Source organism: Myotis nattereri, assembly GCF_964212035.1.
Source record: "Myotis nattereri genome assembly, chromosome: 20".
Taxonomy (NCBI): Eukaryota; Metazoa; Chordata; class Mammalia; order Chiroptera; family Vespertilionidae; genus Myotis; species Myotis nattereri.
The window spans coordinates 14,963,227-14,982,529 of NC_138096.1; the positions used below are offsets into that span (position 1 = coordinate 14,963,227).

Consider the following 19,303-nt stretch of genomic DNA (forward strand, 5'->3'; position numbering starts at 1 on the left):
ATATTTGATCAAATAAAATTTATGTAAATACTTATTAAAAATCAGGATACCTAATTAGGGTAAAATAGGTAATGTTAATTGTTTTGTATGTCATTGCTGTTGAATTTACCTTGTGCTAAATAAGTATGAAGCACCTATATGTAGAGTACTATATGATGATTTTTCAGTGTGTATGGAGTATGGTACAACCATTAAGAAAAATTAGGTCTCTAATGGAAAGGTGTTTAGATATATTGTTTGTTACTTAACCAAACAGCCTCCAGAGTACTGTGATCTCATTTGTAAAGAAAAGATATGGGATACCACATGAATTGTGTATGGTATGTGTGTATAAGCTTATGTATACACAGAAATTTTCTGAGAAGATATTCAACAGAACTTACTCTGGACACAAGTGGATAATGAAAGTAAGGGCGACTCATGGAGATTTTCAGTTTCTACTTTACCTTTACAATATGGAAATGTTCTCAGAAAAAAATCAAAACTTTTACAAATTAATAAGAAAAAGACAAGCTGTAACTGGTTTGGCTCAGTGGATAGAGCGTCGGCCTGCAGACTGAAAGGTCCCAGGTTCGATTCCGGTCAAGGGCATGTACCTTGGTTGCGGGCACATCCCCAGTAGGGGGTCTGCAGGAGGCAGCTGATCGATGTTTCTCTCTTATCGATGTTTCTAACTCTCTATCCCTCTCCCTTCCACTCTGTAAAAAAAAAAAAGAAAAAAGAAAAAGACAATTCATTAGAGAAAATGGACAAAGGGAGTGAACAGTTCAGAGAAAGTTCAGGTGTTCAATAAGCATATATGTAAAGTTATTTATCTGCACCTATAAGTAGGAATAAATTAATGAAGAGAACAATAAGATATTCTTTCACACCTATCATATTGATACACACTTAAAAGTCTAATAATGCCAAGTACAGTTGAGGATGTGAGGAAGAGGGTAGATTTCATATAGTGGGGTGAGGGTACTAATTGGCACACCACTTAGAAAAGAAAATTGGTTTTATGTGGCTGCAGTTGAAAATGCTTCTACCATTTCTACTTTTAAATGTATAATCTAGATAAACTCTTGTATATTTGTACACATATATTCATTGCAACATTGTAATAACATAAAATTGGAAATAACATATGTTTTCATGATGAGGAGGGTTGCATAAATTTCTGAGTATTCAAACATGGAATATCATAGCAATTAGAGGAAAATAAGTCACGATTGAGTAAAAAGTAATCAAGTTGCAAAAGAGTAGATAAAAATTATACCATTTGTGGAAATTTTCAAAACACTTATATTTTTTTAATCACAGACATGTGATCAAAGCATATGATGGGAATACTACTAGTATATGCTAACTTCAGATTATTTATTATATCAGGGAAGGAAGGGAGGAGCATCCAATAGTAGTAGGAAGGCTACAACTTGTATCTTATTTCCTTAAAAATAAAAAGATCAGAAGTAAATGTGGAAAAATGTTTAGTGTATTATCTAGGTGGCAGGTTGGACCATGAGTGTTGAATGATGCTGTGTGCTTCCTGATTCTTTGAACTCTTAATGGTATTTGAAGCATACTCCTCCAGGTGTCTGATTTCTGGTTGACTTGTTGAAGTCATATAATATTGGATGCACTCTTTTTCCAGAATAGCAAGTATAACAAATACATTGAGCGAATGTCTGCATAGTGTATTTCCTAGCTTTACATAAAGTGTCCTCTATCTAAAATGCATTTTCTCTTTTCAGACGGCATGTTTTCGTGAAGAAAGGGATGTGTTAGTGAATGGAGACAATAAATGGATTACAACTTTGCATTATGCTTTCCAGGATGACAACAACCTGGTAAGAATCATTTTTCCAGTTTTACTGAGGAATAATTGGCATATATCACTGAATAAGTTTACAGCCTACAGCATGAGGGTTTAATTTACATATAACGTGAACTGATTACCACAATAGGTTCAGCTAATACCTGTTTTCTCATGTAGCTACAATAAAAAGAAAATAAAAAGGGGAAAAAAATCTCCTTGTGTTGACAGCTCCTAGGACTTCCTCTCTTAACAACTTTCTTATGTCTCATGGAGCAGTGTTAGTGATCGCATCGTGTGTGCATCATATCCCAGGAGTTATTTATCTTACAACTGAAGTTGGTACATTTCTGCAGTCCCCTCTCCCCGGCTTCCCCCCTCCGGTAGCCATGAATCTGATTTCTGTTTCTGTGAGTTTGGTGTCTGAAAGGACTGGGGTGTGAAAGATGAGAGGAAGGCTAGTGTGATTAGAGGACAGCAAGGAAGGGAGAAAGATATGAAGTGAGGCTTCCAGTGTGTGGATCATGCTGAGGAATTCAGATTTTATTCTCATTTCAAGTTGGGTTTTAAGGGGAGTGTGGTACAGTTTTATACTTTACATAGACCATCCTGGCAGCGGTGTGGGGATGGATTTCAGGAGCAAAACTAGGGAATGAGCTTTGGCCGGGTGGCTCCGTTGGTGGGGCATCATCACACCCACCAAAAGGCTGGGAGTTCAGTCTGGTCAGGGCACACCCTCGGGTTGCGGATTCATCCCCAGGCTGGGCGTGCACAGGAGACACCTTCCGTTGTTTTTCTCTCTCACCGATGTGCTGGAGTGGAAGTCAGTGGAGGAGAGGAGTCAGAATGACTCCCAGTTTGCCAGCTCTGCTTTGTGGGATTCAGTGGTTGGTACTTGATGAATTGAGTTGGAGAAACAGGGGGACAAGAAAATTTAGAGCAGAGGGGAAGATGATTCATTTAATGTGGCCTGTGTTAGCTTTGAATGTCATGTGATTCATTTAATGAGTCTGGTGCATCTGAGGGTGAATAGCACTACACATCTGGGAGTTCCTATAAATCATATTTCAGCAAACTATGGCCTGCAGCTCAAATCTGGCCCACCACCCATTTTTTATAGCCTGCAAGCTAAGAATTGTTTCTATATTTTTAAATAGTTGAAAAGAAATCAAAAGAGTATTTTGTGACTTGTGAATATTATATTAAATTTGAATTTCAGTGGCCATGAAATTTTATTGGAAAACAGCCATGCCGTTGATTTATGTATTGTCTACGGCTGCCTTTGCACCACAGTGGCTGAGTTGACTATTGTGACAGAGACTGGCCCTGTGACAGGGAAACACACTGCATGTGTTACTGCCATTGCTTTGCAAATTGCAGTGACAGTTATAACTTGATAGCTTTGGAACTGCTATACAGTGGGGCCTTGACTTACGAGTGTCCTAACGAGTTTTTTGAGATACCAGCTGTCTCTCAGCCGATTTTTTGCATTGAGTTGATAGAGTAATTTGAGTTAACGAGCTCCTTAACGAGCTCGGTCTCGGAACAAATTAAACTCGTAAGTCAAGGCCCCACTGTATATATTGCTGTATTGTGTCATTGTTAATAGTACATATGGATTATGGCAAATTAAGAAGAAAACGATAGACTTCAAATATCATTCGTGTAAAGCACAGCAGAATGTGGATTATTTTGTTAACAAATTAAATGACAGCATATTGTTTATTATGTAACTACACTACAACTGTACTAATGGAAGCAAATAAAAATGTTTGCACACTGAGCACTCATTCCAACATTCCTAACACAGGAGAACAGCAGTCAGTAAAGTTAGAAAATTTAAAACAGAATATCTTATCATAGCAGAATTACTTTACAAAAATAAAAAATGAAATGAGGCTGCAACTGTAGGAAGTTCCTTGAGTGGCTCATTTGTTAGCCAAGCAAGGAAAGCCTTACACCAATGTTGAGATAATTAAATCATGTCTGATTGCAGCAGCCAAAGAAAAGTGTCCACAGAAAATTAACTTGTCTGAGACTTTTAGCCTTTTGGTGAGAACAGTTGCTCAAGAATTGAGGAAATTGGGAACAACATCAATGGTTGATTATAAAACCAGGGAAATGATTTTGAGTGGTTTTCTTTGGCTCTTTGAGTTGAAAAATGTTACTGATTTTGCTCAGTTCTTGTTATTTGAAGAGTCAATGCTGAGTTTGAAGAAACTGAGAAATTAGCCTGTATGAATAGTTTATGTGGTACAGTTATAGTCAATAGCATTTCCAAAGACGTTCAGAAAACACTAATCTGGCACAAACTGAATTCGAATCTGCTAAGATGTATTATATAGTGGAGAGTGATGACATGTGTGAAGCAGAAAGAGGCCTAGTTGGACATAACACAAATGGTTAAATATTAGGAACTGTAAGCACCTCATGCTGTCTTATTAATCAGCAGGTGGTTTGCAGCAAATATTTTAACCTGTCATGTGTTATTGAACCAGTAGTATCAACGTTGAACTTTATTAAGTCTCGTGGACACAAGTGTTATCATTTTCATGAATTTGTGTCAGAAATCAAAGCTGAATATCCTGTCCTGCTATACGATACAGCTGTTCAGTGGTTTTGTAGTGGTAACATATTATTGCAATATTTTGAACAAAGGACCAAGGTTGAAATATTTTTGAACCGAAATACCCATCCTCAACCATTATTCTGAAATACTGAATTGCTTTGGAAAATAGCTTTTTCTGTAGACTTCATATGTTTTTAAAATATATTTAACCTAAATTACAAGGCAAAGCAGCACTTATATGGAAAACTCACACTATGGTGAATTCATTTTGACAGCTAATGTTGCTTGAATCAAACACAATGTCAAATTGCTTTATTTATTTCCCATGCTGTCAAAAGTAAAAAGAAATGAGATCTTCATTCCCATACAGATAAAAAGAAGTGAGGTCTTCATTCCTACACAGGTTTGCAGCAGATAGATCTTTTGAACTCAAACTATATATAGTTCTAGCATTAATTTTGGGGACTTGGTGCAAGTGAAAAGGAAATGTTAATAGTTAAAAATCCACTTAACTGGGCGGTTGAGAACTTCCACCTAACCTTCAGTTAGCAGTGATTAATTTGCATTGTATTGACATGCTTAGATTCCCTCTGTGGGTTCAGTTAATTTGCCAGAGCAGCTCACAGAACTCAGGTGAAAGAGATGCACAGGGAGAGGGGCACAGAGCTTCCATGCCCTCTCTGAGAGTTCACTGCTCTCAGCACCTCCACTTGTTGGCCAACCTGGAAGCTCTCCAAACCCCATCCTTTTGGATTTTTATGAAGGCTTCATTACACGGGCATGTTTGTTTAAATCATGGATCAATCATGATTGATTCAATCTCTACTCCAGCCCATTTCTTAGAGGCTAGGGGTGGGCGGGACTGAAAGTTCCAACTCTCTCATCCTGGTTGGTTCCCCTGGCAGCCAGCTCTCATCCTTAGGTTACCTAGGAGCTTTCCACAAGTTGCCTCATTAACATCAACTCTGGTGTAGTTGAAGGGGGCTTGTTATCAATAACTAGAGGTCCAGCACACAGATTCATGCACTGGTGGGGTCCCTCAGCCTGGCCTGTGCCCTCTCGCAATCTGGGCCCCCTTGGGGGTGTCGGACTGCCGGTTTCGGCCCGATCCCCACAGGCCAGGCCAAGGGACCCAACCAGTGCATGAATCTATGCACCGGGCCTCTAGCATGCATATAAGATCTTTGGTTAGTCTCTTCCTGCCCTCCCCCTCCTTCCCTCTGAGATTCATCAGTCTGTTCCATGTTTCCATGCCTGTGCGTTGAGTGTCTGTCCCCTGGTGGACAGTGTACATCATAGCTATTGGTCGAATGGTCACTTAGGCTTTTATATCCTATCTAATAATAGACAAACATGGTAATTAACCGTACCTCTGACACGCTTCCCATTGGCTAATCAGGGTGATATGCAAATTAACTGCCAACCAAGATGGCGGCCGGCAGCCAGGCAGCTGAAATGAACAGGAGGCTTGCTTGCTCCAGTGATGGAGGAGGCCAGGGTTCCCCGCCTGCCACTGCTGGCCTCTGAGCTGCACTCTAAGAAACAATGTTGCAATTATAGAAGCTAAACAAACCCCAGAAACCTGCTTTCAGCCAGCCAGGTCTCAGAGCTGGAGCTGCAACAGTGTTTCAATTATAGAAGCCAAACAAACCCAGATACCTGCTTTCAGCAGCTGAGGTCTTAGAGCTGGAGCCGAGCCTCAGAGCTAAAGCCGGCTCTCAGTTCCAGTGACAGCCATAGAAGGTAAGTAAATCCCAGAATAAAAAAAAGAAAAAGCAAAAAAGGAGAGGTTGGGAGCTTCAGTCACCCGCCAGCCTAAAAATGGCCCTCAGCCCCTCACCCAGACTGGCCAGGCACCCCAGTGGAGACCAGCACCCTGAAGGGGGTGTGACCAGCTGCAGACAGCCATCATCCCCTCATCCTGGCTGGCCAGGCACCTAAGCGGGACCCCCATCCTGATCCGGGACACCCTTCAGGGTAAACCAGCCGGCCCCCACCCATGCACCAGGCCTCTATCCTATATAGTAAAAGGGTAATATGCAAACTGACCCTAACAGGAGAAGGACTGGGAATGACTGGTCACTATGACACACACTGCCCACCAGGGGACAGACGCTCAATGCAGGAGCTGCCCTCTGGTGGTCAGGGCGCTCTCACATGGGAGGAGCTTTGCTCAGCCACAAGCCAGGCTGATGGCTGCCAGTACAGTGGTGGTGGTGGGAGCCTCTCCTGCATCCTCAGCAGCGCTAAGGATGTCCGACTGCAGTTTAGGCCTGCTCCCCGCTGGCAAGTGGACATCCCCCTAGGGCTGCCAGGCTGCCAGAGGGATGTCTGATTGCCATCTTAGGCCCAATCCCCTGGGGAACGGGCCTAAGTCAGCAGGTGGTCATCCCCTGAGGGGCCCAGACTGCGAAAGGGCACAGGCCGGGCTGAGGGACCCCCCTCCCCGCTGAGTGCACAAATTTTTGTGCACCAGGCCTCTAGTATATAGATAAAAGACATCTTTGTCTTGTCACTTAAGAAATTCTAAGAGTTTTCAGGATCTCTGCACTGTGCCTATAGATAGATAGATAGATAGATAGATAATTTCTTATTATAAATCTCAGTATCAGACACAAACTCATAATAGTCCATATCTAAAATTAGTTGCCTTCTGTTTATATGTACCCTAGAAAGGTCCATTCTGATATTTGTGCACGATTAGAAATGGGAAGAGAAACATAGGTATCGTGAGAATTACTGTATTCTTTGTTGCAGTGGTTTTCAAGTGCTTATCCAGCTGCTCATTATAATGAAGTTGTTACTGCTCCAAGATGAAATAAGGAAATGTAGTGATGATGAAAATGAATTTATTCAACATAAAGAACTGTAATATATTCCGAGTTTTTGAAATGAACTTTGAAGAATTAAAATGTTCATTCTTCAATGAAATGTTGGTAAAACTATGGTGTATTATTGGAGGTCATGATGTTGTTACTTTGCAAAATACAGTAATAAAACAACAGTAATCCGATGTTGTTCCCTGCCCCAGTTTTTAAAAATGTATTTTACTGCTTTATGACTTTTACAGGTTTTGTAATGACTGCTGCTGATGATCTTATGTAGCTTCTTGTTAGTTGGCAACCAGTCTTCTACTTGGTGCTGTTTGACCTTGGGTTACATTAAATATACTCTTTTTCACCCTTTTAAACATTTATTGAGTACATTTTATTGTTTCTTTCCAAGTATCTAGTTATGGATTATTATGTTGGTGGGGATTTGCTTACTCTGCTCAGCAAATTTGAAGATAGATTGCCTGAAGATATGGCTCGATTTTACTTGGCTGAGATGGTGATAGCAATTGATTCCGTTCATCAGCTGCATTATGTACACAGGTGAGTAAGATGTTCCTTCATTGCCTCGTGATATCTAGAAGCAGAGGTCTATTTATACCAGATTTATTGGGGACTAAGATACGTTTCTCATCAATCAAAGTATTTATTCTGCGGTGGTTTTAATTGTTTTGCCTCTCCAAGGCACATCACATCCCTGAATGTGGTACACAGTAATGCGATGAACTAAGGTGAACAATTTGTATAAGATCACTGGTAATTTATGCTGTGTTCAATATAGGATAATATTCCTTATCACCTTTATTTTTATATTTGCCTTATTTTCTCCATTAGATTTTAAGCTCCTGGAGTTATAGACTAGTATTTTCCTGTTGTGCTCAGGAGATGTATTGTATTATTCCTCTCTGGCGGTTTTCTTTACTAGACCTAGAGCGTTATGGTTGTTGCAAGGTTTCCTTACTGAGTGTGGATTAATAGGTTGCTGCAGTGTAGTACTCTCATCATCAAAGCATATTTTAGGAACAGTTGTTGTTATCTGATACTTAGGCTAAATTATATTTAAATTTCAAAATTGGTTGCATCAGTTACTGTTGAATAGTGTCCACTGGCTTTTATTTTCTCAGTCAAGTTCTTTACCTAGTCATTTCTTTCCTTTTCACCTCATTCCATAATGGATTTAGATAACTTAAAGTAAGAATGTGTACGATAAAGAGGAGGACTAAAATATGTGGAGGACTAAAGAGTTGTGAGATTGAAATTATATTTAAAAGTAGAGTCTAAAACAGGATAAAATAACTAATGAACAGACATTGTCAAGTTATGTTTTCATGTTTTTCATGCATACTTTTACTTCTTTTCTGGCATAGATAATTCATGTGAAAATGTCCAAATTTCAGATTAGACTAAGAGCGTAAGGGTGCAGGCACACTAGCTTTTTTTTGAATAGAATCTCTCTCTGAAGGCAAATTAAGCTGGTTTCATGGAACTTATTGGTGTATGTGTGCTCTCCTGTGTTTGTTTTAAAGTTAAGTACTGACTTGAACAAATTCTTGGAGTGGAATGTGTTTTTTGAAGTAATCTCTCCTTACCCTAGTTCAAAAATAAGACAAAAACTAAAAACAATTCACTCATTCATGGCTTTCTTCATAACTCCCGTGTTTCCCGAGTGGAATTTGTTCTATATTCAAGGTTTGTGATGGCAGTTTTATTGACCTCATCTTCTTACTGTTAACATTTTATAGATTATGTTTAACTCTAAAAATGTACTGATGTATGCCCTAACTGGTTTGGCTCGGTGGATAGAGCATTGGCCTACAGACTGAAGGGCCCCAGGTTCGATTCCAGTCAAGGGCATGTACCTTGGTTGCGGGCACATCCCCAGTAAGAGGTGTGCAGGAGGCAGCTGCTTGATGTTTCTAACTCTCTATCCCTCTCCTTTCCTCTCTGTGAAAAATCAATAAAATATATTTCTAAAAACAAATAAATAAATAAAAAAGTACTGATGCATTATAGGAAATGGATCCAACCTATCTTAATGGGTTTGTTGGGGGAAACCCATGGAATTCAGTTCTGGAGAGTTTTCCATCCCTTATCCCCTAAGCTTTTTATGAAGGATAGGTATGTGCTGGCCTCCACCAGGGCTTTGGGCTGATTCATCTCTTTCAGTGTGGATTTGTGGTGTGATTCGGCAGGTATCCTCTTGGTAGATGTAAAATCATTACACTTTTACAGTGACATAGAAATACTTCGTGGCATGAAGCTAATATAAAACCGCTCTTAGTCTCTCCCAGGCTGGAGCCCCATTTCAAAATTGTAATTTTTCTTACTGCTAATGGAGGAGGTAATTTTATTATAGTCTGAAATTAATAAAGAATAGATAACATTATAGTTAAAATTTGTTAGCTATAGGTGAACTCAGGCTGTGCACCATTATTGAAATTATGTTACATAAAGACAGTCACTGTATTACAGTGCATTTGATATTTCAGTGACTGTGAGGATTTGGGGCCAACTTCAGAAATAGCGGGAACAATTCCAAAAGACCACCCTTACCTCTGACATCAATTGCAGATTTGGGCGGTTCCCAAAACCACCCTCAGTTTCCATAACTTGCAGGGTCGCACAGAACTCACTGAAAGCTGTGCTTAGAGTTACAGCCTGTTGACGGAAGGGGTGCGGATGGAACCAGCCAGGAGAAGCAGCGCACAGGGCAGAGTCCGGGAGAAGTACCAGGCGCACCCATGTGCGCAGTAGCGTGGAGTGTTGCCAACAAGGAAGCACACTTGAGCTTTTGTTTTCCAGGGTTCTGGGAGTCTCAGCATATTGCTTGCATGACTGACCATTAGTCTCTAGCCCTTCCCAGAGGTTGGGGTGGTACCTTTAGTTTCAGAAGTAAAACAGATACCACATGTCCCCTGTAAATTACATCTCTCATAAATCACATTGCTAGACTGCTTGGTGGCCAAGTCCCCAGGAAAACAAAGATACTTCTGTCTGGCCTGATATTCCAGGAGCCTCGGGATCCCCTCCCATTGCCCGAGGGCAAAGGCCAGCCTCTCTTTGGGTGAGATTAGTTTTTTGACATACAGGACACCCATTGGCCTCTGGGGAGGGCTTTTTTTTTTTGTTCATCCTCACCCCAGGATATTTTTCCATTGACTGTTAGGGAGAGCGGAAGAGCGAGGGAGAGACAGAGAAACATCTATATGAGAGAAATACATAGATTGGTTGCCTCCTGAATGCCCCCACCAGGGCTTGGGCCGAGGAGGAGCCTGCAACCGAGGTACATGCCCTTGAACCAGAATCGAACCCGGCACCCTTTGGTCCGCAAGCTGAAGCTCTATCCACTGAGCAAAACTGGCTAGGGCTAGTAAGGCTTTCTTACAAAAAAATCATATTTGTCTGGCTAATCTACATTTCGTATAACATTGATATGACGGACACAACCACATCAGTGTGAGTATGCCTGTCCCGTGGAGGAGGCAGCTTGCACTATTTGTTTCCAAGAGTTGTGTTAACTTTGGAATATGAAATTGGATTTACCAAAGAAAAGTCAGGTGAATAAGTATGCATTTTGAAACAAGTTGATTTCAGTGAAGACAGTAGTGCCTAGATAAAATAACAGTTCACAGATATATTTTAAAGCAATTTCAGAAGAATACAGTTTTGTTATATCCACCTTTTCCATTCCAGGCATAATATTTACAATAATCATGCTCTGGTATTGACAGTCTGATGAAGTATTAAAGTAAGAACGACCCACAGAATATTGGCTTTTCAACATGGTCATTGTTTTGGAATGCTTTTTTATCCTTAATGCTATAAGAAAAAAATATATCATTATAAATATTTTGACTGAGAGTTTTAAAATAATACTATTCCTTTTAAGCCAAATGTAATTTGCTTTTGATTGGGGACAAGGAAAATTACTGATTTTAAAAACATCAGTGAATGATAATTGGTATGATTGGTATGATTCATATTCAAGTTAGGAAGAAACTTGAGTAATGTTTTTACATTGATAATGTAGAGATTTAATCTCTTCTAAACATTTCTCTTTCACTGTTTTCATTGATTTTCAAGGTTAGAATTAATGTTTCGCCTGTATTTCCCTTCTCCTTTTTATTTTATTTTTTTGTTAACCCTCGAGGATATTTTTCCATTGATTTCTAGAGAAAGGGGAAGGGAGGCAGTGGGACAGAGAGAGAGAGAAACATTGATGTGAGAGGGACACATCAGTTGGTTGCCTCCCACACGCACCCTGGGGATTGAGCCTGCAACGGAGGTAAATGCCCTTCACCAGAAGCGAACCAGAGACCCTTCCATCCATAGGCCAACGCTCTATCCACAGCCAGACAGGGCTTTTCTACCCCTTTTATTGACAACTAGAGGCCCGGTGCACAAAAATTTGTGCACTGGGGAGAGGGGGCTCCCTCAGCCCAGCCTGTGCCCTCTCGCAGTCTGGGACCCCTCGGGAGATAACGACCTGCTGTCTTAGGCCTGCTCCCGGTGGCAGAGGGCAAGCCTAATCCCTAGGTGCAGCCCCTGGTCGAGCTCAGAGCAGGGCTGATTGGGGAGTTGGGACGCCACCCTCTGTCACGCACAGAGCAGGGCAGATCAGGGGGTTGGGGCACCGCCCTCTATCACCCACAGAGCAGGGCCGATCAGGGGGTTGGGGCGCCGCCACTGTCACACTCAGGGCAGGGCCGTTGGGGAGGTTATAGCTCTACCCCATCACACACAAGGCAGGGCCCGTGGGGTGGGGGATTGGGGTGCCGCACCCTGTCACACACAGAGCCGCAGGGCGATCAGGGGGTTGGGGAGCTCCCCCCTATCAGGCACGGAGCAGGGATGATCAGGGGGTTGGGGCGCCTTCCCTTGTCAGGAACAGAGCAGGGCCGATAGGGAGGTTGTGGCCCCGCCCCCTGTCACACACAGAGCCGCAGGGCGATCAGGGGGTTTGGGCACTGCCCCCTGTCATGCTGATCCCGGTGCCGGGAGGCCTCGTGGCTCCGCTGATCCTGGTGCTGGGAGGCATATTACCCTTTTACTATATAGAATAGAGGCCTGGTGCATGGGTGGGGGCTGGCTGGTTTGCCCTGAAGGGTGTCCTGGATCAGGTGGGGGGTCCCCACTGGGGTGCCTGGCCAGTCTGGGTGAGGGGCTGAGGGCTGTTTTCAGGCTGGGACTGAAGCTCCCAACTGCTCCTTTTTTTCTTTTTTTCTTTTTTATTCTGGGCCAGCTTTAGCCTAGCTCCAGCTCCGAGGCCTCAGCTGCTGAAAGCAGGTATCTGGTTTTTTTAGGTTCTATAATCAAAACTCTGTATCAACTCCAGCTCTGAGATCCCAGCTCGCTGAAAGCTGGTTTCTGGGGTTTTGTTTAGCTTCTATATTTGTTACAATGTTTCTTAAACTGCAGGCTCAGAGGCCAGCAAGGCAGGCAGGGAACATTGGAGTCCTCCGTCACTGAAGCAAGCAAGCCTCATGTTCAGTTTAAGCTGCCTGGCTGCCGGCCGCCATCTTGGCTGGCAGTTAATTTGCATATCGCCCTGATTAGCCAATGGGAAGAGTAGCGGTCGTAAGCCAATTACTATGTTTCTCTTTTATTAGATAGGACTAGAGGCCCGGTGCACAAAAATTTGTGCACTGGGGGGGAGAGGGGGTCCCTCAGCCTGGCCTGTGCCCTCTCGCAGTCTGGGACCCCTCGGGAGATAACGACCTGCTGGCTTAGGCCTGCTCCCAGGTGGCAGAGGGCAGGCCCAATCCCTAGGTGCAGCCCCTGGTTGGGCTCAGAGCAGGGCCAGTTGGGGAGTTGGGGCGCCGCCCCTGTCATGCACAGAGCAGGGCGGATCGGGAGGTTGTGATGCCACCCTCAGTCACACTCAGGGTAGGACCGATTGGGGGGTTGGGGCACCACCCCCTGTCACACTCAAGGCAGGGTCGATGGGGAGGTTGCAGCGCCACCCCTTGTCACGCACAGAGCAGGGCCCATCAGGGGGGTTGGGGCTCCGTACCCTGTCACGCACAGAGCAGGGTCAATCAGGGGGTTGGGGAGCTGCCTCCTGTCATGCACAGAGCAGGGCCGATCAGGGGGTTGAGGAGCTTCCCCCCTGTCACTCACAGAGTAGGGCCGATAGGGGAGTTGGGGCCCCGCCCCCTGTCACACTCAGGGCAGGGCAGATCAGGGGGTTGGGGCGCCGCCCTCTATCACCCACAGACCAGGGCCGATCAGGTGGTTGGGGCGCCCCCACTCTCACACTCAGGGCAGGGCCGATGGGCAGGTTATGGCTCTACCCTGTCAGAGAAGGGCCCATGGGGGCGGGGGTAGGGGGTTGGGGCGCTGCACCTTGTCACACACAGAGTAGGGCTGATCAGCGGGTTGGGGCGCTCCCCCCTATCAGGCACAGAGCAGGGCTGATCAGGGGGTTGGGGCGCCTTCCCCTGTCACAAACAGAGCAGGGCCGATAGGGAGGTTGTGGCCCCGCCCCCTGTCACACACAGAGCCGCAGGGCGATAGGGGGTTTGGGCGCTGCTCCCTGTCACACTGATCCCGGTGCCGGGAGGCCTCGCGGCTCCACTGATCCCGGTGCTGGGAGGCATATTACCCTTTTACTATATAGGATAGAGGCCTGGTGCACGTGTGGGGGCCAGCTGGTTTGCCCTGAAGGGTGTCCTGGATCAGGGTGGGGGTCCCCACTGGGGTGCCTGGCCAGTCTGGGTGAGCGGCTGAGGGCTGTTTTCAGGCTGACTGAAGCTCCCAACCGCTCCTTTTTTTCTTTTTCTTTTTTTTATTCTGGGCCAGCTTTAGCTCTGGCTCCATCTCTGAGGCCTCTGCTGCTTGCTGAAAGAAGGTATCTGGTTTGTTTGCGTTCTATAATCGAAACTCTGTATCAGCTCCACCTCTGAGATCCCGGGCTTGCTGAAAGCAGGTTTCTGGAGTTTTGTTTAGCTTCTATATTTGTTACAATGTTTAAAGTGCAGGCTCAGAGGCCAGGAGCGCAGGCGGGGAACGTTTGAGTCCTCCGTCACTGAAGCAAGCAAGCCTCATGTTAGTTTCAAGATGCCTGGCTGCCGGCCGCCATCTTGGCTGGCAGTTAATTTGCATATCTTGCTGATTAGCCAATGGGAAGGGTAGCGGTCGTACGCCAATTACCATGTTTCTCTTTTATTAGATAGGATACTTGGTATCTGGTTGGCTGGCTGCCACCATACTTGCTAGATGTCATAGACTTGAGTGTTTCTGAATCCCAGAAGTTACTTTGCTTCTTATATTAGAAAGTGGCATTTTGCTGGCCTGTTGTCCTATTTATCCGTTGCTGTATAACGTGTTTTCTAGAAGCAGGCACAGAGATAGAATGTGTAATGCAAGGTGCATTAACACCTATGGAAGGGTGTTGGCAGAAGCAGGATTAGAAAGGGGGAGAAGCCAGATTGCACAGCAGGTCAAACCTCAGCCAGCCCCACTAGGCATCCTGGAGAGTTCGTGGCTTATCAGAGCATCAGAGTTGTGCTCATTTAGCCAAATGGTGCGTCTTTACATTTCTGTATCAGTCACTCAGTGGCTGTGGCTGTCCAAGAAGGCAGGCCTTGTGGTGGAGAGGCTCTCTGGGAGCCGTCTGCTGACAAGAGGACCAAGCCCTGCGTCGAAGGAGAAGCAGCACGTCTGTGTCCACCGTAGGCCCTGGAATGTAGTGACTAACAGAAGACAGCAGTCACTCTTTGCTCACGAGTCTGCAGTTTGGACAGGACGAGGCAGGGACTGCTCTCTCCCTGCTCTTTAGCATGGGTTGTAGTGACTCACCTGGGATGGGAAGGTCAGCTATCAAGATGGCTCACCCACACAGGTCGTGTGGCTCATCAGCTCAGGCTTCAGCCAGGGGTCTAGGCCTGGGGCCTTTGTTCTCTTCACGTGGGCCTTGCCAGGGCTGCTTGACAGTTTTTTTGTTTTGGTTTTGGCTAATTCTCACCCTAGGATATTTTTTCCATTGATTTTTCAGAGAGAGTGGAAGGCGAGGGAGAGAGAGGGAGAGAGGGAAACATCGATGTGCGAGAGACACATTGATTGGTTGCCTCCTGCAGGTGCCCTGACTAGGGCTGAGGATCGAACCTGCAATCCAGGTACGCGCCCTTGACCAGGAATCGAACCCGAGACCCTTGGGCGGGGGGTGGGTACTGTAACCAGTGAGCACACCAGCCAGGACTGCTTGAGTTTCTTAACAAAATGCTGACTAGGTTCTAAGAGCAAGTGTTGTCAATATGTAAGTGTAACCATCTTTCTACCTAGGTTATATTTGGGGTCTCTTTCCATCCTGTACTCCAGTGAGCACATTCTTAGGAAATAATGAAGAGCATTCTTTAATCAGTAGCTGCATCCACATCTCCCTGACATTTGTGGGGATTGGAATCTGGTCTGCCTCACTTTGCCGGCGCATCAGAAACCTGGCGTGCAAAGAACCAGAGCCATCTCCGCATGGGTTAGGCCCAGGTCACGCCAGACCTGGTCTCCTTTCTCCCCGACGCTTCTCTTTTGGTCACTGAAATTAGATTGAGATGGAGATAATCATCTGGAAGGGAAAAGGAAACTTCAGAAGGTCACGCTGCAGTGTGGCTGAAAAAGAAGAAGGGATGTGTTTTCTTTGTTTGAGGTGATAAAGTACATGGACATAACATAAATTTTAGGCCTTCCTCGTGCTCAGTAATTTAGGTCATATTTAGCATCAACTAGAAGGGAAATCACATTTCCTCCTCCCGTGAGTACTCTAAGTTATACCTCATTATCAGTATTATACTTTGTTCCCAAAATAAAAATAGAGCATAAATATTTTCAAACCCAACCCGTGGCTAGAGGGCTAACCTACAGCTCCTGAGCTTGTGATGCAGAAGCGCAGGAGAGCGCTCCTCTCCTGTTGGCCATTTCAGGAACAGAGGGACTTGTTGTTCAGCCATGGAATAGACTGAGTGGGATGTGGAGTGCGTCAGAAGGCAAGATAATACGGATATGAAAGGTATAATTTAATTCCTGTTGGACAGAGACCAATTAGGGTTTTCATTATAAAATTATTGTGTCTATCTATGATCTTGATATCCATTAATTAACTGTCTTGACTGAAAAATATTGCTGACTGCAGATGACCATAGTGGCTTAGTCAGAATATTTTCATATTCTTGGATTGACTCAGTCGTTATACACGTGTATTTTTGAGTTTTAATTAATTGTAATCAAGCAATACTGCATGTAATTAAAATAACACTCAGCTAGTGTAGAAAAGATTATATTGAAAAATAGTGCCCCTCCATACCTCTTATGTTTGCTTTCCAGTGGCAAGCACATTGAACTCCTTTAAGCTATTTTTTCCTGCTTTTTAACCTCATATCTCCAATAACCTGATATCTAAAGCTGATATCTCTCGGTATAAATTTTAGACATATAATATTTGCATTTTAGAATTGATTATATTTTTTATTAGGAAGAGTTGTTGAATTTAGTAAATATTTTTTTCATTGAAGTAGGAATTGATGGATGCTTCTTTAACATGCTGTATGTGTGTCTCACCCCTTAAAAGTCAAGCATCATGCTTAAAAGGTAACATTACTAAAGTGAGGACACAACAAAGATGTCTGTTGTCACCAATACTGTTTTACATTGTACCGGAGATACTAGCTAAACAATTAGGCAAACGACAACATTAGACATGTAAAAATAGTAAAATTATTACATTTATAGATGGATATACATGGAAAATCAAATAGAATTAACCTAAAAACTACAAAGGTAAGAAAGTTCAAAAGTTCAAGAAGGATAGCAATAGCTTTTGTAGTCTTAATTCATGGAGTAAATATTTACTGCACACAACAGTGGGTCAGGCTCTTTTCCAGGTGCTGAGGATCTAGTGGTCAACAAAACTGGCAAAAATTCCTGTTTTTGTGAAGTAGTTTCTAATCTAGCAACAATCAATTATTATAAAAAGATATAGAAGAAAAGGTTCCATAATATCTTAAAAATATGGAATACTTAGGGATATATTTACTAAGAAATATATAACTATATAGTGAGGAAGACTGTTCCCATCAGATATTAAAATTTGTCTTTAATAATTAAAAATATATTTCTACTGTGTGAAAAGATAGACTAATGGAACAGAATTGAAAGTCTTATAATAGCCCCAATTACTTACATTCATTAACATGTGATTAAGGTCAGGTCTCAAGTCAGAGGTTAAATACATGGTGTGTGGGAAAAATAAAACTAGATCATATCTTTCATGATATACCAGGAAGAACTCCAAATGTAAAAAAGTTAAAAGTGTTCCTATGGAATGAAACATGGGAGAATTCTTTTGCAATTTCAGTGATAATAAAATATTTCTAATTGAGTCAAAATCCACAAAAGCATAAAAGAAAATATTGATGAATTCAGTACACAGACAAAAGAGTGCATGGGAGGAGAAGTCTGTAAACAAACTCAAAAAATAAGTGCTCACTTGAGGAAAAAGATTTGCAACTCACATACTGGACAAAGAGTAGTCTTCCTAACATAGAAAGTACTAGAGACCTGGTGCACAACATTCTTGCACTGGGGGTGGGGGGAGACCCTCAGCTTGGCCTGTGCCCTCTAGCAGTCTGGGACCCCTCGGGGAATGTCCGCCTGCTGGCTTAGGCCCACTCCCCACAGCAGTTGGACATCCCCCAAGGGGTCCTTAGTGCTGTGCCGCAGTGCTGCAGTGGAGACAGGAGAGGTTCCCACCACCACCACTGCGCTCGCCAGCCATGACCCCGGCTTCTGGCTGAGCTGCGCTCCCTCTGTGGGAGCACACTGACCACCAGGGGGCAGCTCCTGTGTTGAGCGTCTGCCCCCTGGTGGTCAGTATGCGTCATAGCGACCGGTTGTTCCTTCGTCCGGTCAATTTGCATATTAGCCTTTTATTATATAGGATTCCTGAAACTATAGGAAAAAGACCAAATGTAGTAGAAAAATGGGCAAAATGCATTTCACATACCGATCCAAAAGAACTAATAAATAAATAGAATTAAATCAAAAGAAACCTAGAAAGTAGTCCATATCCTTTGAAAAATTGAAACGCATTCTATGCAGGCATGGCAAAGGGAAAATCACAGTGGAAATGACACAATATTTGGAACAAAAAGAAAATAAAAGTACTACATACCAGAACTTGTGGATCTACAGTAAATTCTCTGTGATTCAGGTTTACTTTGCCGTTCTTTTCATGAATCCTGAATTAGAAAAGGCTTAACTTGTTTAAAAATACTTCCCTTTTAAATATTTTTGTTTAAAATTCGGGAGTTTAAGCATTAGAAAATCTATTAATTTAATATATCTGATACTCTTAACAATTAGGGAGTAGAGGGTAGTTCTGCTACCTAAAATGAAGTTTGTACTGAAAGTTTAAAGCAAAGATCATGCTTAATGGTGAAACATTAGAAGCATTCCCATTAAAAGTAGAAGCAAAATGAGAATGAATCTTTGAAGAAAATCTTACAATAGCAACAAAACTATAAAGTACGTAGGATTATAGCAAATACAAGATGTGTAAGCTCTCTATGGAAAAAAATGTCATTATTGAAGGACATAAAAGAAAACTCAATGTACGAGTATACATGGATAAGAAGAGCCATATTGTAAAGATATCAGTTCTTTTCACATCTATATATATAAAAGCCAAGCAACCAGAACAACTGGAGCGACCAGTTGCTGTGACACACACTGCAGCGGCCAACCGGCCCAATCAGGGCCCCTGATTGCCCGCCCCACCCAGACCCCCAACCTCCCATGCTCCCCTCCCCCACCAGCCCGGCCCCGATTGGCCTTCATTGGGGTGGGCTAGCCGGACCCCACCAGTGCACAAATTCGTGTACTGGGCCTCTAGCTATTCTATAAAATTATTGTGATTCTCATCAAAATCTCAGTACGTTTTATGAACATATTAAGCTAATCCTAGCGTTCACCTGGAAGAGCCATGGCAATTTAAAAACATGTTTTTTTGGTATAGGGAGGTCATTTAGAACTCTCATAATTAAGACAGTGTCACCTTGGTCCAGGTATAGGCATAAACCAGGTGACCATACATGTCCATTTGCGTAGGACAAT

The 19,303-nt window shown here is 43.3% G+C and overlaps 1 protein-coding gene across 8 annotated transcripts in view; it reads left to right on the plus strand.

Moving 5' to 3' along the window:
- The window catches only part of CDC42BPA (CDC42 binding protein kinase alpha), a 193,063-nt gene that overhangs the window by 61,077 nt on the left and 112,683 nt on the right, over positions 1 to 19,303 (plus strand). For all 8 annotated transcript variants that reach the window (XM_081114445.1, XM_081114446.1, XM_081114447.1 and 5 more), the window contains exons 4-5: positions 1,737 to 1,832; positions 7,593 to 7,741. In XM_081114445.1, coding sequence (XP_080970571.1) covers positions 1,737 to 1,832; positions 7,593 to 7,741 — 245 coding nt within the window. The remainder of the gene's footprint in view (positions 1 to 1,736; positions 1,833 to 7,592; positions 7,742 to 19,303) is intronic.